Genomic DNA, 25,891 nt, shown 5'->3' on the forward strand with positions numbered 1-25,891 from the left:
AGTCACCCACCCTCGCTTATCGAGTCAAAAGATCAGGGCACTCGAGTTTCTGCGACGGTCGTTACAAATTTGTTCAAGCAAATATGCATACAGATATAATTGGGATTATGGTGGAGCACCAACGAAGCCAAAGGGATTTTTCCACAGGATCGAAAAAAAATTCAGAACAAAGGAAGTGCCGGGCGAAAGCGATGATTCTCTTCTGGTTTCAATTAGAAGGCCAAGGCTCACACATTGGCAGTCGCACACCTTGTTTTGGATGATCTCGAGTCGGATACTCAAGTGGCGTCCACTCCCAGGGCAGAGCTGTTGGTGACCCCTTGTAGTCTCAGATTCAGCAGAGCAACAGAGATGGGGTATCACGTAGAATAAGCCTCAAAGCAATCCATCTGTCACTATGGAAGTGTAACGCATTCACTTGAGAAAATAGTTTCTGCTCTTCAGGAAATTAAAACATAATTATCTCTGAAGTCAGAGAAAAGTTTGAATGGATATAAAAAAAAATAAGTAGGCTCTTCGGTACAGAAGTGCAGTGTTTTTTCTAAATTAATCATTTTCTCAGAAATCTCAGAAAAGTTAAAATGTGTTTTTAAAAGTATGCCGTTTTTTCCAAATGAACAAGTTAATGAACTCTGAGAAAATTCTGAGGACGGTTTTGCATAAATATAAAAAATCTGCTCTTGTTTTTCTGACTTAAAAGATACCTCACCTCATGAGGTATCTCATTAAGTCAGAAAAACTGGGCAGATTTTCTTTTTGCATAAAAAACCCTCTTGTTTATTCAGAAGAACATGAGCAGAAATAATTTTCTCGGGTGAGCTTGCATTAGGCTTCCGTACTTAGGGGAAAGAGAGCTTCACTTGGGATCCTGAGGTATCTCTTTAATCTAGAAAATAGAGCAGGATTTGTATTTGCCATGAAAGCGTTTTCTTAATTCTTAGATAATAAATTTGTTAATTCAGAAAAACAGCAGATTATTTTCTCCACAAAACTCATAAAATCTAATGATGCCGTTAAGAAACAACAATGGCCGAATTTGTGTGAATGAATTACGCCTCTGTCAAAAAAAGCTTACAAAAAACGATCAAATAAACATCATAGAATTTATATAAGCGTTGGCGCTGTCGTTCTATTCAGTTCATTCTGGGTCTAAAAATGGTGTTTCTTGGTTCCAGGTTCTTAGTGACTTTACAGAGCCAGACCTATTAGCATCTACTGTATATAACCGCTGGGAAACTTGAATAAACATGACATTGCCAAAAAGGGGAATGGCACCAAACCCATTAACCAATCTGCTCTCCCATCCCGCTAGTGCAATAATTAATTATCTTTAACCTCAAATGTACAGATATGAATAATTGGATATTCCCAACATTATTCATAAATAATATATTATCTATAACAGACAATATAAGACACATATACAGGTTGTCCTTACAGCCAAAATGGATTTTACTATCATTTAATAATAGCTCATTGAAAGGAATGACTTTTCTTTCGACTTTGGCAATAATCCAAAGAGAGAGAGAAGGAGAGGGAGAGAGACATTATTCCTTTTGAGAACCAGCTGGAGGGCTTAAAGGCCAGTTGTTTTCACAGAGACATCAGGCTTGCTTTGAAGGGCCACAGATGGAATTCATGAAACGATGGCCATGTCTACCTTTTAAAAAGCTATTTTATTATTCTTAACAGTCCTTGTATTATTTGTAGCTTTGTATAAAGCAATGTGGGCCAATGGTCAACATTTATTCTTCGTAAATATTTTTTATTTATTCAGATTCTATGTACTGTCTCAATTATACATGACAAAAACTAGGTGTCAGTGTAACTTCTATAAATAATGCATTTCGACAGAATTATAGTTTAGGCCTTCAAAAATGCCTATGGGGAAATACATAGGAAATGTGTATGGAAGTTTACATTAAAGTAAATATATAAAACTTTAAAGTTCGAAATTTAAAAACCAATAGCAATTCCAAAATACATAAGTATAACATAAAAGGTTAAAAAAATTACATTAGGCAGCTTATTATTAGTGGACTAACTAAACAACTACTTTGATATACTAGATGTATTTGTGTTTCTCACTTCTCAACATTTGTATTTCTGGCGGTTGCTAGTGGCTTCCCCTGGGTCTTCTGTCGAAATAATAATGTTTTATTAAACTGCATAGATTCAAGATTTTAAGAGATTTTAACCATGGCTTTCTCAGATTCTTGCTTTGCCATTGCATCCAGAACAATCCAGAACACGTATCCCATTATTGTGGTAGAAAAGCAATGGCCATGAACATTTCTGAAGTTCAACCTCCTGAAGTTGTAATGAATCTAAAACTTGCAATAGACCTATCTGGAGGGAAATAATCGTTTGAAGAGTCGTAATTAAGACGGCTGCCAAAGAAAAAATGTCCAGGAGAAGAAGGTGAAACGGCCTGACATCCTGTCCAAATTGCTGTGCTGGAGGGCACATAGAAGTCCACCCTATCTGCATTGCATAGCTTGATTTGCTCTCGGTAAAATATTCATCCATAGACGATTGGCTGCAAGACATATCAGAGATAACAAAATCTTACCTCGGATCACAATTACAGAGCTTGAGGCTTTCTCTTCCATTTTCTGGCCAAGTGTCAAGTTAGGACTCCCATTTTTTACAGCACTCAACCCACGGCACACATTTCATAGCTCTTGAAAAACACACACACACACACACACACACACACACATACACACACACACTAAGGTCTACAGTTTCTCTGGTGCATTGTTGTGTAACTGAGGGGACCCATGTTGCTGACTCACCTCTGTCTTTTGGTTTTTGCGTGGGGGGGTCTTCAGACTGGGGATGGAGCACGACGGTCAGGGGAACCGCTGTGGGGACGAGACCACCATGGGCAGCGTGATGGCCCCCCTGGTGCAGGCGGCGTTCCACCGGTATCACTGGTCCATGTGCAGCGGGCAGGAGCTGAAGCGCTACATCCAGTGAGTCAACTTCATTTTGTTCTCTCACCTACATTGACTCACCACACACACACACACACACACACACACACACAAACACACACTCAAGAACGTGTTTCTGCTCTGAGCAAGAGCAGACACGCTCTGAGCAAGAGCAGACACACACACACACACACACACACACACACACACACACACACTCATGTGGGCACAAACATGTGTGCGAGTGCACACCAAAGGGTGGTGACTTAGTATATATCGATCACTGTTCTGTGATTGCTTGCGTGAGCTAAGTCCTCTAGGGCGATTTTATAACAGTGGATACGTCATAAAGTGTGACAGCACAATAGCTTGAAAGCCTGAAATGTGTGAAATAAAGCGTTGGGAAACAGCTTCACTATTTTTTTTGTTTTAACTAACGGTTTCATTTCTATATCCCATTTCGACGTAGCGTAATGACATTCAAGTGCAGGCTTATATGCTGCCTGCCTCCCGCCGCACAGTCTGCGGGCAGCTTTTCCGTCCCTCCTTAACGGAATCAATTTTCTCATCAGACCGTGCCGCAGGACGCAACAGCATCATCATCTGTGACGAGGCCCGAATCCGTTGCAAAACAGATCGAGATTTGTTGAACAAGACTTTTTAATTACCCTCTGACTTTTTAGGTTTATTCTTCAAAAGTCACAGTAAACAAAAAACTAAAATAGAATAAGCTACAAATGGAATATGGATTAATGCTAGCCTCTCTAATGAGACGTGCACTGATTCATACATGAAACAAACATGTCAAGCCCCGTTGGAAGCCTGTGTTTTTGCAGGTTTGGACCAAACAACCTGTTGCTCTGGTAGTGAAGCAACAGTTTAAGCCATTTCAAATGACATTGAAGACAATCACGAGTTTATTTCTGATTGTAAACTTAACCTCCAGATATCTGAATAATTAGTTACCTGGAACAGCCTATGACATCCCTTTGGCTGTTGCCGCCATAATCACAGATTTCTTTCTCAGTCTCCCCACACACACACACACTACTCAAGTCGGGGCTGATAATTCAAAGTGTTGAAAACCACCGTTGTCACTGTGGGCGGCTGAATCCCTTTCTTGAGACAAGATTCATTATGTTGTCATGGTTGTTGTTCACTATGTATGGTTTTCGATTGTAGCTTGTCCTTGCTCTGTATCTTTGCCAGGTCCTATGACTGTCTCCTGGACGACCCTTTCAAGCACGACTGGCCTCAGCTTCCGGAACTCCCTGGCATCAACTACTCAATGGACGAGCAGTGCCGCTTTGACTTTGGTGTCGGCTATAAGATCTGCACTTCAGTGAGTACGGCCCACAGGCGTCACTTAAATAGGCAGCAAATTAGGGGAACCAATGCCACTGAGGGAAAATGTAATAGCTGGAGGACGGCGAGTATGGAAGCTGCCCAAAGTCTTTTTCCTGCTTAAATGCGCCTTGACAATTACATAATTGCAATTCAGTCCCTAGGTGACCAACTTTGGCAAAGAAACGTCTTGTTAAGGTGTTCAGTGCTTCAAATTCCCAGCTATGAATCATGGATATGATCCCGGCTGTTTTTTATAGTTTTCGGCGAATTGTGTCAAGTTTTCTATATTTAATTTGGCTGGTAGATACTTTTATTTTTGCACTTCCTGTCCCCTAAACCCTAACTAATGACCAGTGAGAACTGCAAGGTAGATGTGCGACCCCAATTTCCCCAAAGGAGTGGAGCTAATACAAGTAACAGAGAGCCAGCAGATAAGCTGCGCTAATGAATCCCTTGAGAGCTGATAGAACAGTCAACTGCAGTCACATTTCACAACATGGATAGAAGACTTTTCCATTTGAGCAAGAGCAGAGCAGTATAATACAGCCACGTGAATAGCACGCATAATGATGCTGCTGAATTGTACGTGTAGGGATTCATATGGAAGTAAATTTGTGCCATCAGATTTTGAAATAAAAAGCCATTAAATTCCAAGCATTGAAAATGTATGCATTGAAATAATGCATCTGGATTTTTTACCTCTGAATTTATTTCCACCTTTATTTTTCAATGTTAAAAAATTCAAAATCAAATATTCAACGTTAGAAGTTTCAACTTCAATATTTTCAACGTCCCCAAATTCAACATGCCAAAGTCAGCTGCAAAATTCAATGTATGATGAAAGGAAGAGCAATCGATCCTAGATGCTATATCGCGGTCAAGCAAGGAGAGCAAGCGGGTGTTACTCAGAATTCTGCGACCCACCGAAAAGTGTGACACCAGGGGGCAACGATGTGCAACGAGCGCGCAGAGCCAACGCTATTCCGCACCGAGTGACATGATACAGATATTAGTGGTGGATTTAATGATTCGTTTCCGTGACCCTGTTCGCGTGATTCAGTTCGCCAAGAGGAGTCGTTCGCGAATCGTTCGTTCGTTCGTTCAGTCGAGTTTCCGGTAACACTAACTCCACTGAGTCTGACTGACTCAGCATGAGAACCGTGCAATGGCGTGCATTCCATGATGCAATTTACCGCTACCGGAAACCAGGCTGAACGAACAAACGATTTGTGAACGACTCCTCCCAGCTCAGTCGAGTTTCCGGTGAATCGATTCCCCGGGAACTCGACTGAACTGGGAGGAGTCGTTCGCGAATCAGCCTAGTTTCCGGTAGCAGTGAATCGCATCATGGAATGCATGCCATTGCACGGTTCTCAGCTGAGTCAGTCAGACTCAGTGGAGTTAGTGCTACCGGAAACTCGTTCGTTCGTTCAGTCGAGTTTCCGGTGAATCGAATGGTGAACGAGACGAACAAGAGAAACGAACCGTTTCGGTTCGTTCGTCCTAAAGACTTGTTCATTCGAACCGGTTCGCGAACGAACGAACCAACACTAACAGATATGAGGATGACAAATTAAAGATGAACTGAACTGAAATAATCAACATCGATAACGTGTTAGTTATGACCATTATAAAAAAAAGTGACACAAAAAAAAAAAAAAATTAATGTATATCTTTTTTTTGCAACAAAAGAAAATGCGTCTTTTAGTATTAGAGCGCCGAAGACGTCACTGGCATGGTAGGACTAGGTCGTTGCTGCAGACACGCGAACGTCTTCTACACTCCACGGCGGAAAACAGTGATGTTAATATGGCGTGTTTCGCGTTTGAGCCTGTGAGGGACATGCCTGTAGTGTCCGTCTGCCACCTGGTAGAGAGGCATCAATTTCAGGCTCCAGCTCCACCTTCGGATCGTGTGGGTGTGACTGGTGGGCGTGTGGGTGCTGCTGGAGCGTGGACACTGCCATTGAATCGGTCTGCTGCCGAGTGGTCCCGGTCAACCTTGACCATCTAATGGTGGGATTAGGTTGCATAACGATGCACAGGGCATTTCGGATGCTGTGCGGCGAGAGAGAGGTTTTGGAAGTGGCCATGCTCTCTCTAAGGGACATCCTAGCGGAGACACTGGAGCGCCCCATAAATAGCAACCAAGTAACAAGGCAAAAACAATAATTCCCCCTCCTTTTTCCTTTGATGCGTTTCAGGAATATCTCCGTAAAGACGGACTCATAGCTTGGAAACATAGATCTGTGATATTGTCTGAGTAATAGTTTATACACTTTATGGTCGGAGTGCTAGCTTGTGGAGATTGACCTGACACAGGGGCTATCAGAGGGTTAGTCAGTTTTAAGGCTGCCAGCCATGTATTAAGGGATGGTTTCCTATTCAAAGGTAGCCTGTGGAAATGTATGATTACCCCAGCTGCCTTGGCCCTACATAATTCATTACTGCAGCCAGGGGCAATGCAATAAGATGATCCTCCTGTAGACCTGGTTATTTGCTTTTCCGTAGCCATTTCAGCGAGCCTCAGAGCCTGACACATTACCTGCTATGGAGAGCCACAGAGTAGGTGTAGGTTACCATGCCAGTGACGTAGCTGATTGTTGAAATCCAACATGGCGGCGCCCTGTAACACTTTCACCGTACAATTTAATCCCTTTTAGCAAGTTCATCCATTTTTAGTTATTGTACCAATGAGAAGGCAGACAATACATCTGTTATATCAACTCAACTTCAACTTTCAGTTCAGTTCATCTTTAAAAGCGGGTTGCTGCCGGGCGCTTCTTCCCGAGGCACACCGTGCTTCCACTGGCTCTGCGCTCTCGTACCACAGCAGGCAGTGGGCTTCAGATCACCCCAGCATCACACCAAACGTAGGCAAAGGGATCTCGGATCGCACCAAATTGGTGCCCTAATAAATTGGGCTCCTTAACCCACTACAATTACCCTTAAGCTGCATGTAAATCCAGCCAAGTCACCGCAATCACACACACACGTCACATGATACAGGCATTAGTTCATTGTTTATTTCATACTGCAGTAAAAATGAAAACAACGGCGTGCATTATAACAAAAACATAAATAAAAGATAAGATCCCCCCCTCCCCCCCTTGATATTAAATGTGCTTAATAAATAAATTTGATTAGCATTTTACAGGCCGACACAATGGATAGGGCGTAGGCTAAGGTCCACCATTGTTGCCTCTCTCCCCATAAAAAGCTACAGTCCGTGTTCAATGACGTTGATTTACCTTGGAGCATTTCCTATTATAGGCTACCATGTAAAATTATGTTTAGAATTAACGTTTCTATCAAGAAAGAAAGAACCAGCGAGTGACACTCTTATTCCCGTTCTCCTTGCTTGACCGAGATCTAGCATCTACGATGGATTGCTCTTCCTTGGGTCCCCGGGTGTTAGCACTGAATTTCATGCATTGAATTTTGCAGGTGACTTTGGTATGTTGAATTTAGGGACGTTGAAAATATTTAAGTTGAATTTTTTTTTACGTTGAACATTTGATTTGGAATTTTTTAACATTGAAAATTAAAGGTGAAATTGATTTGTTGAGAATTGTAAAGAGTTATATTCAGAGGCAAAAATCCAGATAGGCCTACGTTATTTCAATGCATAAATATTCAGTGCATAGAATTCAATGGCTTTTTATTTTCAAAATCCAATGGCACAGATTTACTTCCATAGATTCAGACACATTTTTTTTGCTGAGGATATACTTTAAGTCCATTGGTGTTTGTTTTCTTTGGTTTCGTTGACCTCACTACCCTTTTGGAAAAAAGTAAAATGTTGGCTTGACGATTTACTTTAAGTCTTCTTTGAAGTAACATTCAGAAAGACATACATTTGCATAAATAGAAGTAGATGGACATTTTGACTAGCATTAGGTGTTTTCACAATTTGTATGAATTTAATCACACAATACAGTAGACTAAGTTGAATTTCTTGAGAATATGTGTTGCGGAAAAAATATATAGTTTCTTTCATTATGTCGTAGGAGATGGCGATGTAAAATTAGTCAATAGTCTTGACTCTAAGGATTTTGTTTGGGGTTAATGACGTCGAAGTAGATTGGTTTTTCAGGGAGCCGGCATGTCCATCAGTGTGACAAATGTCTTCCACCGGGCTTTCCTCCTACACACTCCCAGGTTTTGAGAATGTGGTCCATGAAAATGGGCTTTTCACTGAGTTTGTAGACAGAATACCACAGTTTTGTCCTTCCGAATTGACCTGGAGCGACACCCAAACACAGTGGGGTTTTTAGATAGAAAATCTCAGCAATGTATTAACGATAGGAAATCAGAATGGAAATATAATTTAAGTATACGTTTATTTGAGGAACAAGAGGGACGTCAGGACGCTTTAATAAGATCATTAATTAAAGCATCCTGCGCATTATCAGACAATTTGAAACAATCACACACCATGGATATGTCAGTTTCTAGTCAGCATAATTTCTTCTGAGATGCACATTTCACTGAACCATTCGGTTTGAGTTAATGTCTTCAATGTTAAGCTTACACCCCCTGAGGGATTTCAGTGCATGCTCCTTAATTAAAAATATATATATTTACTGAATGAAACAAATCAACTGGATAAGTGGCACAGCCAAATATTAAGAAGCATCTTTTTACCTAGGGACCTCTGTTTATCCGATTGGAAAGTAAGAGTCTTCTGAACGGTTCTTTTTTAATGTGTCTAGCGATTTGCTGCACTGACGTGCGGTCTCCCCTTCCTTAACGTTTAACCTCCGCATGTAACTGTGCGTCACATCCCAGGATTTGCCTCTTCGTTTGATGGTTAACACAGCGTAAAAAGGAAATGGTACAACTAATAGCTTTTCCAATTCAAAAAGGATACCCCGGTTACATTCTAATCTGAAGCCAAAGTCTAGCTCAACTCTCAGGCCCTACAGAATTTCGTGATCACATTAATTCCCGCAACTTCTACCAATTTTGACCTGAGGCTTAGCACAGGTCAACATCCAATAGGAATCACATGTTCATATAGTTATACACAGTTTGTAAAAAAAGAAAGGAAAGTACATCATCTGATTGTTGATAATGAACCCCCAGTACTTTTAGTCAGTACAGTTTATATGTAATACGCCTGATCGCCTTTGTTCATCACTGAGCAGCCACTGTGTGCCTCCAACCAGATAACCTTGTAGCATTTAATACCAGACCACGGGTGTGGAAATACGCTAAACTCATGAGTTAATTGCCCTCCAATTGGCCGTAGATTATTGTCTCGGGGAGCGTGCAGGGGCTATGGCTTGGTGGATTATGACCCCGAGACCCTCTCCAGAAGCAGCAATACAGTATACCAGTTGACCCCCCCCTCTTAAGGCTAACACAGAGGAGGCTTCCGCAGAAGTTACCAATAAAGTCAACCGCCAAGGTGTCTTGCGTGGCACCCTTGGAGGCTAAGTGGCGAATGAGGGGTGACCTATAAATAGAGAGAATGACCCTTCTCTACTTGATTCTGTGAGTAACATGGCCTCTGTTCAGGACATCGCTTCGCTGCGCTAAATGGCAGTAGGTGTTGTTGTCGTGAGCTCTCGGTTGGGTTCATCTTGTTTTTCTTGTTTCTTTTAGTCTCTGGAGTATACCACGATGTTGCCAGTAGATGGTACCCAGAGGAGTCTTTATGGAGGGTTTTGTCAAGAGATATTGGGGTGATTGTGATTTATTGTGTGGAGGGCAGTGTGGAAACACTCAAAAGAGATGCAATGGACGGTCAACCATAAACAGTTTCAGACAGATTAACTGTTTTAAGAAACTATAAAATACCCATTTGTTTGGACAGGCTTTTTATCAGTTTTATCAGTCTTTTGGATCCGACTCCGTCTCATGTTTTTTACTGCATTTTAACTTATTTTATCTCTCTTCTCATGCCTGTTTTTTTTAATTTGTTTGGTATTATTAAGATATTCTCTCCAATCTTGATAACTTTATCCTTTACTACAGTGTTTGTATTGCTATCATATTGTTTTGATTTAATTCTCCCTGTTAAGCACTTTGTTACATCCGTTTATACTGCGCTAAAAAACATTATTATTAGTATTATTATGACAAACAGCGAGGGAAATGTTGTTTTGACATTGATCTGTTGCCCACATCCGTATTGTACCTGTTTATTATTGGTTGTTATCGTCTCCAATTGGCCATAAATAAAAAGTCACAACCGAGAATATTCGGTGGATTGTACTAGAAACTACTCAGGGACTCCAAAAAGGTGTGCACATGTTTTATTTTCCCTGACTGTGGCATTAAAGATTCACACGAAAACCATCATATCATACCTTTTGGAATGCTAATCGACTGTTTTCAGGATTTTCCATTCACATAAAAATATTATATAATGACAAATAAGTGACATTCTCTTTAGAAATTATTTTCTTTTCGCAAATACCCTGTTTATAGACCTGACCGCCAACTGAACTAGCGCTGCTGAGCAGGCAAAGGGTAATATTCCGGTGTGTAAAGTGTGTGCTCAGCGAGTGTCTGGTTGAGCGGGAGATGAGCGCTAGCGAGTCGCAGACAGTGGGGTGAAGGCGAGGGGAGAAAATGAAGGGTTAGCAGTGATTTGTCAATCTGGCAACGTCTGTAGCCATTAGTTATACAGCTCCCAATATGGACGGGTAGATGTCAGCAGTGTGCCACTGTGAAGGTAGGTCTTAGTTCAAGAAAGGTTCGGCCCTCCTGGTAGGGCCCAGGCTACTAGCTGTTTGTAGGAAAACCGGCATCCGACCTCAAACATGGTAGTAGGTCCCTTCTAAATCATCCCAGACCCATTCACCTGCAGTCATGGTCCCTAGTCTTGTCAAACATTTTTATTGGATCATTTAATTCAGTTAGTTCAGTCCGTTTTTACCTACTTTTCCCGTTTTTACCTACTATGCTTTACGCCACGGTATACCAACTAAAATAAACTAGATCGCACCACTTCCATGACCCCTCACATAGTCATATTTGGAAGTGGATTCAAAAAGAAAGACAAGAAATTATATATAGCCATTGTTATTATTACCGAAGTAAATTACAAGCGTATAGGTTTATATACTTTTGACAATGATGCCCACAGCATGAGGAAACCACCAACCAACCTCCCTACTAACCAGTCTTCATCCAGCTTGAATGACCCTCATCCTCCGTTCCTTTCAGTTCCGTACCTTCGACCCCTGCAAGCAGCTGTGGTGCAGCCATCCAGACAACCCGTACTTCTGCAAGACCAAGAAGGGCCCGCCCCTCGACGGAACCGAGTGTTCGCCCGGAAAAGTGAGTATCGAACCCTCGTGTCCAGCCGGTGTCGTGCTAAGCTACGTCAGGGCCCCTTTCTCCCAGTGGCCGCCGCTGAGCGCCAACGTGGTATTTTTGCTCCCTCCGAAAGTGCCCGCCGAATCGAAATACGGTGAGCGTGCGCACGTGAGAACCCAGAAGAGAGATGCAGTAAAGAAACAATCATTCACACTCCTACACACTCACACATAGGGATAGATAGATTGGCGCGCAGTGACGGTTTTCGTTCGCCGCTCGAGGACAGGTAAAGCCGCGTTTATTGACACACTCAAATTGGATTTCAAATGGAAGGCGCCGCCCGCGGCTGTGACAAAGCACCACGCTGTCGTCACACGTGTAGGCGTGCTGACAGCGCTGTGGAATAAGGGCCCTTACATAGTCGACGCGAGCGACGCGCGTAAACGACGTGAGTGACGCGAGCGTCGCGCTTCCTTTCATAGTCTACACAGCATACGCGAACGTCGCGGGCAATGCATGACATGCAATACACCACTCACGCCATGGGTGGCAGCAGAGTCACCTGTGTTTTTGCGGGGGGACGTTCCAGGTGACGTTCCGATCAAAGTGGCTACGGAAGAAGATTGATGAAGCGCAGATAGGCGGTGGTATGTGCGCCCTTTAAATACCACACGAGATCAGGATGGGGAATTTGTTTCCCTGGTGCTTCCAATGCGAAGCATGGACGAGGAGAGGCATTTCCAGTATTTTCGGATGTCGGCGCCAAAGTTTGATGATCTCCTTTCGCGAGTCATCCGATATCTTCCCGACTCACCAAAACCGGCCCTTGTCAGGGAGCAGCTGGCAGATATTTTTTTGTCAGATGCTGGCGTGTTTCCCCACCAGTACAATGTGCTACGATTGGGTATGCGCACTGACCAAGAAATGTATATACATTGGTCACTTGGAAGCATGACTTTTGATTCATTAGTTATCATGTTACACAAGTTACCTAATTTGGTTTACGTCAAACTCAATAATTCATATCCATATAAAATGTTTATACAACGAGCTATTGCCTTGACAGATGAATGAATTATTTAAGTGTAGGCCTATAGCCAAAGGCTTTAAGCTATAGCGCATAATGTCCACAGAAATTATATGGTAGGCAACATTATTAGAGAAAAGGGGTTTATTTATCAAATACAGAAAATAGTCCCAGCATGCACGCACACATTTTTCATTCACTACACACTCACGCTTTCAAATTCCATTCACTCAAAGAGGCTACTGAACTTATGTTTCACACAGAACGTGAACACAAAACATTACGTAATTAATTCAAATAGGCTAATTCTAAAACAAATAAGGCCAGCAATAGAACGAATATCGGGTGACAAGAAGATCATTAAAATGGCTCACAATCCCGCATCAGCTGTCTGATGTCGCGCATCAAAATAGCACTTTGACCCTGTGGAAGGGTTCGCATAAATTGGAACAGATAATTAGTAAAAGAGACGTCAAGTCATTCTTATCACGTTCCCGCATCCTCTCATATGTTCTTCTGTAAATATAACCTATAGTAGTAATAATGTACAATATTTGCAGTATCGCCCCCACCGACAACGCTTGGTATTGCATGGATCGGCGCGTAGCGTATCAAAAATTTGGAGGACGCGTTTTGCTACGCTTCGACGCTTAATGGCGGCCGAAGCGTCGCGTCGCGTAGCCTTTTGGACGCGTAAGCGTAGCGTTGCGTCGACTATGTAAGGGCCCTAAGCGTACGGCATCAGAGCCGACGGACCAGACATGATCGTCGCGGTTCATCTGATTTCCTCACATGCATTATTCGTGTCAAACCATAGTAATCGGTAACCACAAGCAGTAATCAGTAATAACACTACTCCAGTCATTGATTCTCACCACAGTTCTACCGCGTTGGTCTGCATACTTCATACTTAATGACGTCATACTTTAAACCACCGGCATTAGGATGGGGTAAGCCTGGCTCCGCCTGCCTATACGTACTTCCGCTAAATTTTAATTTCCCTTCAGTACTACATCTGGTTTTGCGGTATATTCGCCGGTTTTCTGCGGCCAAATTTTGCCGTTCCAATCAGCGAACAGAGGGAGGGGCTGAGAACAATGACGTTGAGGTCGTGCGCTAGTTTGAGTTGTAGTCAAAGCGTTAGGGGTTGGTTATGGCAGATCCAGAGTGGCACTGGGCAGCAGATCCAATAGTTTTAAACTCCAACAGACACCCGCCTTCAAGTGAGTTAACGCTCGTCAATGGAGAGAGGCCAGACTCTCTGTGCAAATTAAATGAAGTACGAGAGTCTGGTCGGACCAGGCTAGGATGGGGTGGGTGCCGGGGGGCATTCATGGGGTAGCTAGGCAACCAGGAATAAGCAGAAACACCTTGAGGTGAGTGAAGAAGGAAGTCATTTCCACATCCCCATGTTGTCTTCTGCTAATGAACGGCAGCGAACCATGGTACTGCCACGGCGCTGATGTTTACCGTGACAACACTTTAGACATTGGAGACGAACTGAAAACCCACGCTTCATTCAAGCACACGCCTGAGCCCTGTACAGAACAGTGCTGTGCTCAAAAGGGGCAGGTTGTGTGTTTGTAAAAGCTGCAAAGAGGGCTGGACTTGTGCTACTATGTATTCAGCCGTTATTCTTGTAATTGATTTCAGTCGTTGTATGCATTGTTCACGTGAGGATTGAATCAATACAAGCTGTGTGTGGGCGTGCATGTGTGCGTGTAAATCAATAAAATAATGAAATCAATCAAATAAAATCTGAGTGAATGAAATCCCAGAATGACATTTTGTGACTTTACAAATCTGGCAACCAGGTATTAACTGGTATTAACTAAAGGGAACAAACACAAACACACACATACGCACGCAGACACACACCGACGGCGTCAAACTATGGGTCTGATCGGTTCATTGATAACAAACCCTTGATGCGTAAAATAGAGTAGAACCTCTTCCTCTGCCGCTATTGGACAGTGTGTGCCATCAGTGAAGGATGCCCTTTGTCGGAGTGATAATTAGTTTGTCTCACCCCTCATGGGTCCTCTGTTGTCTCTCCGTCTCCTCAGTGGTGCTACAAAGGTCACTGCATGTGGAAGAACCCCAACCAGGTGAAGCAGGACGGGTCCTGGGGCAACTGGGGCAAGCACGGCGCCTGCTCGCGGACCTGTGGAACCGGGGTCCGCATCCGCACCCGCCAGTGCACCAGTCCGGCGTAAGAGACGGCTAGGGTCGGCCGCAAAGCCCCCCCCCAAAAAAGAGACTACTTTCAATTGTCTGTAAAAATGCCCCGAAAAGTGCTTCATGGTAGATCGAGAAGTGACACTTTCTGTGATGTTTTTTTTGTTCTGTTTTATTTTATAACACAGAAATTAAAGGGGACCTATTATGCTTTTTCGACTTTTATGACCTATAAACGTTGTTATAATGATTGATAGTCATGTTTAACCATACACAAAAAACGATGTAAATTTTCGGGAAAGTCTTCCTCTCATCTGGGCGCTTTCAGCGTTCTCTGTGAACGCTCGGTTTCGTCCTTCTCCGCCCCCTCGCACACCTCCTGCCAACCCAACCCGGAGGCAGGAGTGCCTCTACGTAGATGATTTCCCGGAAATGTGAACAAGTGAATCACAATCGTTTTCCCAAGTGTTTAGCGCTCTGCACAGCCACCCCAGACTGTCAGCAGGGAATACGTAGAAGTGCATGTACGTCATTATTTGACACTTTAGTATGGTTAAACATGACTATCAATCATTATAACAACGTTTATAGGTCATAAAAGTCGAAAAAAGCATAATAGGTCCCCCTTAAAGAAAAGTCCCGCACTCAGCATTACTAACATTGCAGCTCCCTTATCGGTAGTAAGGTGTGGGCCGTCCGTTTTATACAGTTCATTCTTGCACTTCCATGACGGCCCAGCATTAGCCTTTGCTGACATTGCATTAAATACGCCGCACGTATAGGTTTTATAAAAAAAATGTCACCAGTTACCCAGAGTCTCATTGATTCTCTCCCCCTGTCTCGGGTCTGTATCGCCAATAAGCCTCACCAAGTACTTAGCGTTTGATCCAATCCTCTGGTTTGACATATTTTGTTCCGTTCCCCCCCCCCAAAGGCCCTCCAACGGTGGTCAGGACTGCCCGGGAATCAATTACGAATACCAGCTCTGCAACCCCGACGAATGCCCCAAGCACTTTGAGGACTTCAGAGCCCAGCAGTGTCAACTCCGCAACTCTCACTTTGAGTTCCAGGGCTCCAAGCACCACTGGCTGCCCCACGAACACCAAGACCGTAAGCCTGAACTGAAGCACGTGCGAAGCAGCTCACTCTTTGTTCGGTCAGCGTTGGGATTGTGCAATGGCGCAAAATAAAGGGTATTTTTGTTTGTGGTACAGGTAAAGAGGGGCGGGGATAAGTGATGGAGGATATCGGACAACGCGGGAGAGTGTGTTGTGTGTGTCTGTCTGTGTGTTTGTGTGTGTGTGTGTGTGTATGTGTGTGTTTGTGTGTGCGTGCGTGTGTGCATGCTTGAGAAGGCATGTGCACAGACATGGTTCTGAACAGCCGTACCAAGGAGAGGAGCTACCTATGTGTGTGGGTTTTAAATTAGCCTCGGAACTTCTGTCTTGGCCATTATGACGTTCACATTTGAAAGGGAGAAAAATATGTAGAGTAGCTGCCGGATGTACACCCCACGTCCAAGTCTTTATTATTATTAATGCTGTCTCGTTGCCATGGTCGCCTGGCTCCTGCCTGATTTCCTATTAGTTGTCTAATTGCCTCCTGCTTCTTTGCAGTATTTAGTATGCGGCGCAGCATCCTGCAGAAAGTGTTGGAACTGTTTTCAAGTACTCCTTTCTATGATGAAACACTTGCTCTCTTGTGTCTTTGCATAATGCTAACCATCATCTTGTCCTGTGCCGCGTCGTCTTGCAAGGTGTCGAATGTAACAAGACTGTGAGGCGACTTTCTCCTTCTTCTTTCTCTCTTTTCTGAACAGGAACAGTCAAACAGATTCCATTTGTTTGCTGTGTTGCTGCTGTAGCTTCGATAAGACTGTTGTAAAGAGAGTGAACAAAAAAAGAGCACATGAGAGCCGGATGTTTTTAAAACAACCACATCCTCTTCCTCTATGCTCCCTGCCGTCCCTCCCATCTCTCCCTTTGAGATGTGTTGTTTTTCAAGCATCTGTTATTGACTGGCGAGATGGGTTCGCACAAAGAACCACGGAGCACACACACTGATTGGTCAGACATGATCCTGTAGAGGTTTTACCTCTAAACTGGCTCACACAGAGGCAGTGAACTGGCGATTCACTCACTTATAACTGGGGGATGGCTATGCCCTTTCTAACAGACCACCCTCAAATAATACAGCTTGAATCATCCCTAAAGCACCTTTTTAAGAAGCAACAGTCATATATATATATCTTATTTTTTGGATGCTTTATTATGAAGTGAGATAGTAAGGAAGGTATGGGAGATAGAGGGGAGGACATACAGCAAAGGACCGCGGGCAGGAATGAAGCCCGGGTCGCTGCGTTCAGGACCGAACCTTAAGGGTACGCGCTCCACCCGGTGCGCCAACGGGGTCCACGACAACAGTCGTAGTTAAGAAGAACAGCTTGTGATGAGGAAAAGTCCGGCAGATGACATGCGTTTCCTAACATGTTTTTCTGTGTTGTTGTTGTTGTTGTTGTTTTTGTCTTCCGCCAGCGAGCAAGAGATGCCACCTGTACTGCCAGTCCCGGGAAACATTAGACCTGGCCTACATGAAGCTGTTGGTGCACGACGGCACCAGGTGCTCCTACAAGGACGCCTACAGCATGTGTGTCAGAGGGGAGTGCGTGGTAAGGACTTCACCGCACCGCAGGAACGTAAAGACTTCTTCGAATCGAGAGGCGGGGGAACGGGGAGCGCCGGACGTCAGAACTAACGCCAACAACATTTTGAGCACCTTTACGCTCAAGGGATTTCCAGTCTGGGATTAATAAAAAAATGCATTTTATGAAGCGTAGATAGATAAAATGTGTGCTTCCTCGTTGGGGCAGATTAGTAGCTGCGTGTGCGTACGTGTGTGTGTGTGTGTGTGTGTGTGTGTGTGTGTGTGTGTGTGTGTGTGTGTGTGTGTGTGTGTGTGTGTGTGTGTGTGTGTGGCTGTGTGTGCAATAGAGGATGTAATCAAATTTCTAACAATAACAGAACACTGCTGTGTTACAGCGGGACTAATGGGGGTCCTGTCATTTACTTGTTCTTTTATTTTACAATCTTTTTTTTCGGTGCTCTCGCCTAGGCCTGTTTATCCTGTCATTTGTCTTTTTTTTTTCCTTTTTAAACATTCTGTGGTGCATCGATTTATTTATTTTCAGAAAGTTGGCTGTGACAGAGAAATTGGCTCCCACAAAGTTGAGGACAAGTGTGGAGTTTGTGGCGGAGACAACGCACATTGCCGTACAGTAAAAGGGACATTCACTCGCACGCCAAAGAAAACAGGTGAGACAGAACTCGATAATGCATACCTTGCATTTTCTTTAAAAACAATAGCTGAGAGGTGCGGTATACAATTTCAACCCGCTTCTAATCGATAAATCTGGTAAACACCGTTTTTTTCCAACCTTTCTGAAATGAATGCTCTTGGTTTCTGTGAAAACGATGTTAAAGTCTTTGTGTGAGTGGCGGTATAATCTGTTGCCGGTGGTGAACGTTTGCAGCACAAAGTCACTGCCCATTCAGGGAAAATTGAAAAGAAAAGCGCAAATTCTAGTTGGCTTTTTAATTGCGATAACTCTTTAAGCCACAAGATTTGTTTTTTGTTCTGTTTAGTTTGGTTTAGTCATAATTAGTTTTGGGGGGCCGGGGCATGGCGGTATCTGTTTCCCACATAATCAAATAGGTGGTAGAAGGAAGAAGTATGTATAACGCAATTGGTTATTATTTATATGTGTTAATCAACACGGCTATTGTCTCTCTCTTTATCTTGTCTGGTTTGAGGTACTTGTGTTGTGATGAGGTATTTGTTTGCAAAATCTCAACAAGCAAGCTTGTTGAATTGTTGTTTTGTACATGACTGAACACTTCATGAGTACAGGACGCGAGGGGAGGGGCCTTTTTTCTCGAGCATCGAATTAACCTATTCCTTCAGTCTGCAGTACGTTCAAAATGACATAGCCTCAGTTAAAACAAAGGCGAACAGGGAATTGAGACAAAAGCTAAAGCCATGAGTGCGAGCTTTGAGATTGTGTTCAAACAGAAGCGCCCCAAGTCTGGAGAAGACAAAGACCCTTGGGATAATAAGCAGCCAAAGCAAACGTATGGCTCTCCCATTATTAAACACATTAGTGTAAGGAGGTTTGAATTGCTTATGACCTTGATAAGTAGCCTGATAAGTAGTGTGTCTTTGCAGCATAGAATATCACAGTTTTTACACGATACTCAAGAGGTGTGCCCTATCTCGTTCTCGTTCGAAGAGCACAAAAAGTGAACAACAGCACTTTAGAGGCAACACAATTGGTTAAATTCAATACGGTGAAGTAAAGTGCAAATACTTGGTACTGAGGTGCTTCAAGAGGATACCTCTTGGATATCATTTATCCAGCACAGCCGTATAGAAGGAATATAAATACACTAAATATATTAAGAGGCTGATGGGGCATGGTTAAGGACATGCAACTGAAGGCTCCATTAGGAACACTAGCCTCCAGCCAATGGCGTATACATTTCTTCTGGCGTATACAAATCTTAATTATTGACCCTTTGCAAACACGCACACAAACATAAAAACAGACACACTTCCACTCACAAACAAATGTACACTAACAGATAGAAAACATTTATTTTTGTTGTTTGGGCGTCATAGGACTTGTTGACTACATACTTAATGGCTTGTTTATGTTCCATCGTAAAAGAGTGAAGAGTTTTTGATTACATTTGCATTTGCATTTACTGTAACCATGGATGTGAAATAAGATGAAATGGGTTTTTAGTAAATCGCATTTTCTTCCAGAATGCTTTCTTTTTTGAATTTACATTTTAAGGCTTAAATGCAACTGCTAACTATCAATGATCACATAATGCATACGCTAAAATACATTGCAAATTTAAGAGCGGACTAAAGGCTTGATAAAATCTTTAGGATATGCTTAGTTAACTTTTATTTTTATTTTTATAACCACTCACATTTTTTAACAGGAAGACAATTAAGCAAGAGAAGCCAAAAAGAAATGCCTCTGTTGGAAAACACACTAAGCAAGTATCCAGTGTGACTAAATGTTGTATAGACCCTCTCGTTAGTGTTTTGTCTTTTTTAATGTTGTTTGTAGCATTAGTATACTGACAATTACCACTAATCCTAGTCTAGCGCTGGCTTGTTGCAATTTTAACTGGGAATTGCCCCAACCTAAGTGTCTGCGTTTGTGAAGATGCCCCTGATGAATTCCTCCTCCCTCCAAACCCTAACCATAAAACTGTAATTTTATTTCAGCAACTGGTGATTATAGGATTGATTGCAATCACATAATGTGCTCACAAAAGTGAGGTGAGGTCATGTTTGCCTTTTTTTACCCCCGGTGAGTGGAGTTTAATTTAGTTGAGTTGAAAAAACCGAAGCGTTGTCAACTGTCACACTCTCATCTGTTACATCAGAGATCCTGATCGTAGAGCAGCGTAATTTATATTCACACGCTGGGTTTAGTGTCTGCTTGTAGTGGAAAGGATTTCCAAGTACCACTTCGCTCTGCCCTTAGGGTTCCTCAACGTAAATAGCAGCTTTTCCTGTGTGATCGCTCTTCTTTCAGTTCTTTGCCGCCTCATGTTAAATCTGGCCCTTCTCGGCTTATTTAGGTTGACCGGCAAGAGGACTCAACCCAATAATGAGTCAGCATGAAGTCGGCCAAAACTAACCAAATTGTTCTATTTAAGGGAAAACAAGAGGAGCCTTTTCCTTGCCCAAAGGAGCACGACATGTGTACCTGAACGAGACGGAGGATTCTAGAAATGTACTTGGTGAGTGACAGACTGTTTGCATGGGGTGGACAAACACGGCAGAGAGCGACTTTGCGGCTTCCTCGTGAACACCTCGTTAGTGACGGCTCATTTAAACATGGCTTCGGGACTCTCATCCCTCTTTCCATGCATCGAGAGAGTCCACGCAAACACAAGGCTCCGCTAATTGATTGTCATCAGCAGAGTATCATCGCCCAACATGCAACCAAATTGGATGCATGTTGATGTGACCGACGGTTTCTTATCCTGCTAGAATCAATCACCTTTGTGCCATGTTTAAATTACGTCTTTTTGACCCTCCTTGGTCAATGGGGAAGTTCACCTAGGAATATAGATGTTTGTTTCTACAAACTTATATAGAGCAAAGTTCTTATGCCATGGGAGTACGAGAAACGTCCACCTCTGCAAACAAGCACTGTTTTTTTTCCTGTATACCGACAACCTGTCTCTTTATGTTGTGTGTCCTTCTCCCTCTACCTCCGCCACTGCTCTGTCTACCAAACAACCTAGGTCACCTTAAGATGTTTCTGGTCCCTCCGGGAGCGAGACACGTGGTCATACAAGAAAATGAGCCCTCGCCTCAGGTTCTTGGTGAGTGCTGTTCGCGCATAATTACAAACCTCTACGACGCGCTGAGTAATTACGCCTCATGATTACGCCCCTGTTTTAGCCAAGAAAGTGATCGACGCAGTTACATAGGAGCATAAGTGGGGTAGGATGGATCCCACGTCACTCCAGATAGAGCTAGCACAGCCATTGGAAAACCTTCACTCTGGAAAATGAGTTTTTAGCCGGCAGCAACGGATTTCTTTGTGTGTTACGGAATTTCGACTGTTAAACAACTTCATTCATTTCGGCCAAAGACAGCACCGAAATGTTGACCAACACCTTGTGAGATTAACAATAAATATTTATCAACCAAGCAAAGGGATTTTGGGGTTCATTTACCCTTTATTAATAAGAGATAGTTGGTTTGCTTTGGGTTCAGCGAGGATCGTACAGATGTATTTGAAGGCTAGCCAACGTTTCCTGGGAAGAGGAACTCCAGCTACAAGCGGGGTGTGTCCTGCCTCGCGGGCGGTCAGGCATATTTGATCAACAGAAACTCTGTGCGCGTGTAAAACATGCCAAACCAGTACCCCCCCGGTACCCTTGGGGTAACTGACATATTGGAAAGAGACAGAACCTTTGCCGGCGGCAGCGAAGACAGTCCGATGGTGAGGCTCCTGTGCCAGCGACTAGCATGCAGTTTTGCTAAGACCTGTAGGTGGTTCCTTCCTTGAAATGGCCTTGAATCACACTATCATGAATCAAAGACCAACAAGAAACTCAGATATACACCTGTTATATAGATACAGTCTTATTCAGGGAAAGCCTGCTTCAATAAACATACATATTCACACCAATACGATTTTATATAATGTATTTTGTAAAGCTCCAGACTATTTATTTTGTATTTTTCAAAACGTTGTCTTCTGTCGTCAACTCCCTGTTTTAAACCAATCAGAGGAGGCTTATAAATAATCAAGTGACCTGAGTTGAGATACATCTTCAATAGATTAGTTGAAGATGTAGATTCAGTGTTATGTAGGGAAGGTATGGAGGGAAATTACAGCTGCCCCCAATGACCTCGGAACTGAAATGCAACTGATTTCGATTATAGTTCAGACCTCTACATTATTGACCTACACTTATAATCAATGCCCATTGGGAGGTGTAACCTGTAGCTGGAATACATGCTTGCCAAGAGGACAAAGTTCATAATCAAGCCCACTTTAGGAGATGTGGCAGCTGCACTGGAATCCAACTGAATACTTTACTTGGCTAACCATGAATATACATGGTCACGACAACTGACCCATTAGTCAACCACGAGATTTTTATTTCTTTGCCAATTCGGATACCATAGTTAAATATATACATATACATATATATATTTATACATATTTATACACCTATATATCTATATATGTCTGCCTGTGTTTAAAAAAAGCACTAAAAGTTAGCACTTTTCAAAGAAGCTTCTTCATCCTTTGAAGGCCACTTCTCTTTTGTCATTCCTTCCAAAAAAGATCCCCTTCACTGTCTTCTGCCTGAAAACAAATGGATGTGCCGAGCCTCTCAGTGCCCAGCATCCATCTTCAGTATCATCTATGAAAGGACACATATTGATGGATGATTGCAAAGCCTTTCTTAACTTGCCATCATGTAACTTCTGTTCTCTTTTCCATCTCGTTGCGTGTCACTTCTACACAGAGGTGACACGCACTTAATGAAAAGAACAGCAATTTACGAAACGGTTACTTGTGCGTAAGAATGCCGTCCTTGTCAACGTCCCTTGAAATCAATTTTCTTTTTTACTTCGACTTACTTCGAAAAAAACAACAAAATCTATCGCTGCAGTTGTTAGCACGACGACGCCACCTCGTAACCTGGCACTCGTGTGGAGGTTGTGGTCGATGTGTCTGCGGTCACCCTAACCAATGACTGGGGTTGCAGCTGTGAAGAACCAGGCGACGGGGCACTACATCCTCAACGGGAAGGGGGAGGAGGCGGGCTCCAGGACCTTCATCGACCTGGGGGTGGAGTGGGAGTACCAGGTGGAGGCTGACGTGGAGACCCTGCACACCGACGGACCGCTACACGACCCCGTCGTCGTTCTGGTACGGTCCCCACAAAGATACTATCAAATTATATAGGGTGAATATTTATTTGAACACAGTATATGTGTATTGCTTTATTTATGTTGTTTAGATTCAGACGTTCTCATGTCTTTTTTATGTATTTGTTTTATTTGTGTTGTGTAAATTAATATTAGTATAGTACAGATAGTATTTATATGCTCAATTTATATCCTTATTCATATGTGGGTGGTGGGGTGTTTCAATCGATAGATATGGCGTTATGTAGTAACTAGGCATAGTAACAGGTCATCACTAATGAACAGGTTTTTGTTTCTGATAGGCTTGTCCGTAATTTATAACGCGGAGGACATCTAAATGTACTCAACAGTACAATCATTTACGACAACATTAATCTTTTAAAACCCTTCCAAAGAGCATTTCATGTCATCATATTTAGTCATTTCAATTTCAATCTCCTTCAGGCTGCATCCTATTACATGCTCTTGCAGTTGCAAATTAACACAGTCATTAGACACACTTCACACAAACACAATTATGCACCTTTGAATGTATTACTTAGCATGATTGGACTACCGCCTCTTTTGACGATCATGCAATGTCTGATCTCTAATAGCACACTTTCAATTGAGTTTAAACTCCAATTATTGTCAGCAAATACATATTGTTTATCTGTGTATTTAGCGCCTCAACACAAAAACAATGTTTTCATTTAACACATTATTTATCACTCTAATTGGCTGAAGGTTAAAATATTTCCAATTTAATGCTTTTTCTCCTGCCATGAAAGAAATATTTAAACGAGAAATGGGACGTAAAAATCTAATTTCACGGCCAAGTGGTCTGGTTTTTGTAAGTGTTCAACTTCTAATAACCTAACTTTTTAATAGTTGTCCTGGCTGGTTATCGGTTATTATCTCCACCGCCAAAGAGCAGGGTCAGTCATCCAGCCGGTCAGCCCATGCTTATGTATGACCCGATATTAATAGCCATTTTTCATCCCACCGAACCTACACACGCACACAGCGAGGTCACCGTCTGAGCGTGGGCAGGCAGAGCTCCGCCTCCTGCTGTGTCTCTGGCGTGTCGCCCGGACCGCCTCATCTCACCACCTCCAGAACCGGGCAGCGGAGGCTTCTCGCTGTCTTAGTGGGTTGACTAGGCAGACTACGCTCTGTCTGCCTGCGGGTCCTTCTGGAAATCCCATTCCATGGTTCCTCTCTCCCCCCCCCAACTCCGTCCCGCACCCCCTATCAAGTCTGAAAGACTAAGAGCTAAAAGTTCTGCTCTGTGTCTTGTCACAGAGGAAAACTGAGGCAATGGTAGGGCAAGGGAGGTTAGTGAATAATGCTGATGTAACGTTAGAGGGCATAGTGGATGAGAAACACTACCTCTACCCACAGAAGGCTACACATTCAAATTCATTAGCGTTGAAGGTTGTTTTAGAGCAGGCTTTGCTCTTTATCGTCTTCCTTTGATGCGTTTGCAGAGCTGGTGTGCGGCAAGAAGCCAGGTCAAATGAGTGCAATTTTTTCTTATAGTTAAAATATTGTAATTATTTCAGTAGAATGTCAGCCAGAGTTGCAAGTGACCCAGGGATACGGCTAGCATTAAGGGCGCTACCCTAATGTTAGCAGTATCTGGAGGTGAGTAGACAGTTTGCTATGTTGGGAGCCATTTGACGATAATATATGCAGCATTCAACCTTTGCTGACCTTTATTGTGAAAGAACGTCTCCAAAAGAAAGCATTGTCTTTCCCTTTGTTTAGGAATTACTTCTTCAGCTTGTGGTCCTCTTTGGTGTCGTAACATTAGGGTGTTTCTATCCTGACAGGGAAGCACTGCAGGCTCCAGCTGGAGGGTTTGCTCTCTGCTCACCTCTGTCAGATTGGCAACATTTAAATTGGAGTCTTACCTGACTGAACACATCACTTTCCCTAAGTCCACCCTTTGCCTGCTCACATTGGCAGAACGCTCATTCGCCGATTCGTATTCAGTTGGCTTCACTGTAAAGTCTAATCCACCTCAGTTCGATGCCAGAGCGGGGGATAAGTAGGATGGAAAACACGATAGAAATCCAACAAGTAAGAATTATCCCCAGATGTGGAGCACATCATAGCATCTCAGCTCTCCCTGTGCTCGTCCCTAATAACATCATGATTGCTGCATTATCCAGACCAGGGTTTGTGTTGGATAAAAGCTTGATTATGGTAAAATGATGGTTTATTCCTGCATTTAAATGTGAAAAAGGAAAAGGCATTCTTCTATTTCTCTGGGTGTGTATTGATGTTAACACCTTTGGGTTGGATATCGATTTTGCAATTGAAAGTGACCCTGTGTGTGTGTGTGTGTGTGTGTGTGTGTGTGTGTGTGTGTGTGTGTGTGTGTGTGTGTGTGTGTGTGTGTGTGTGTGTGTGTGTGTGTGTGTGTGTGTGTGTGAGGCAGATAATACCAAAGGACAATGAAACCAGGTCTACTTTGATGTATAAGTACATCATCCATGAAGACTCGGTGCCAATTAACAACAACAATGTCATCCTGGAAGATACCTACGAGTGGGCTTTGAAGAGCTGGTCGCCCTGTTCCAAGCCCTGCGCTGGAGGTACTTACCACAACAACCACCTAATCCACTGCAGAGATGAAGTTATCCCCTTATATCGTGCTTGGA

General features: G+C 43.1%; 1 protein-coding gene across 3 annotated transcripts in view; it reads left to right on the forward strand.

Moving 5' to 3' along the window:
* adamts3 (ADAM metallopeptidase with thrombospondin type 1 motif, 3) overlaps nt 1-25,891 on the forward strand; it is a 99,079-nt gene that overhangs the window by 58,736 nt on the left and 14,452 nt on the right. The window contains exons 9-19 of one of the 3 annotated variants that reach the window (XM_030358374.1): nt 2,835-2,978; nt 4,149-4,281; nt 11,465-11,578; nt 14,651-14,796; nt 15,697-15,872; nt 17,297-17,430; nt 17,950-18,073; nt 20,498-20,581; nt 21,092-21,172; nt 23,081-23,244; nt 25,669-25,825. In XM_030358374.1, the coding sequence (XP_030214234.1) occupies nt 2,835-2,978; nt 4,149-4,281; nt 11,465-11,578; nt 14,651-14,796; nt 15,697-15,872; nt 17,297-17,430; nt 17,950-18,073; nt 20,498-20,581; nt 21,092-21,172; nt 23,081-23,244; nt 25,669-25,825 (1,457 nt within the window). The remainder of the gene's footprint in view (nt 1-2,834; nt 2,979-4,148; nt 4,282-11,464; nt 11,579-14,650; nt 14,797-15,696; nt 15,873-17,296; nt 17,431-17,949; nt 18,074-20,497; nt 20,582-21,091; nt 21,173-23,080; nt 23,245-25,668; nt 25,826-25,891) is intronic. The other 2 variants (XM_030358375.1, XM_030358376.1) reach the window with 2 other exon arrangements.

Source organism: Gadus morhua, chromosome 6, assembly GCF_902167405.1.
Source record: "Gadus morhua chromosome 6, gadMor3.0, whole genome shotgun sequence".
Taxonomy (NCBI): domain Eukaryota; kingdom Metazoa; phylum Chordata; class Actinopteri; order Gadiformes; family Gadidae; genus Gadus; species Gadus morhua.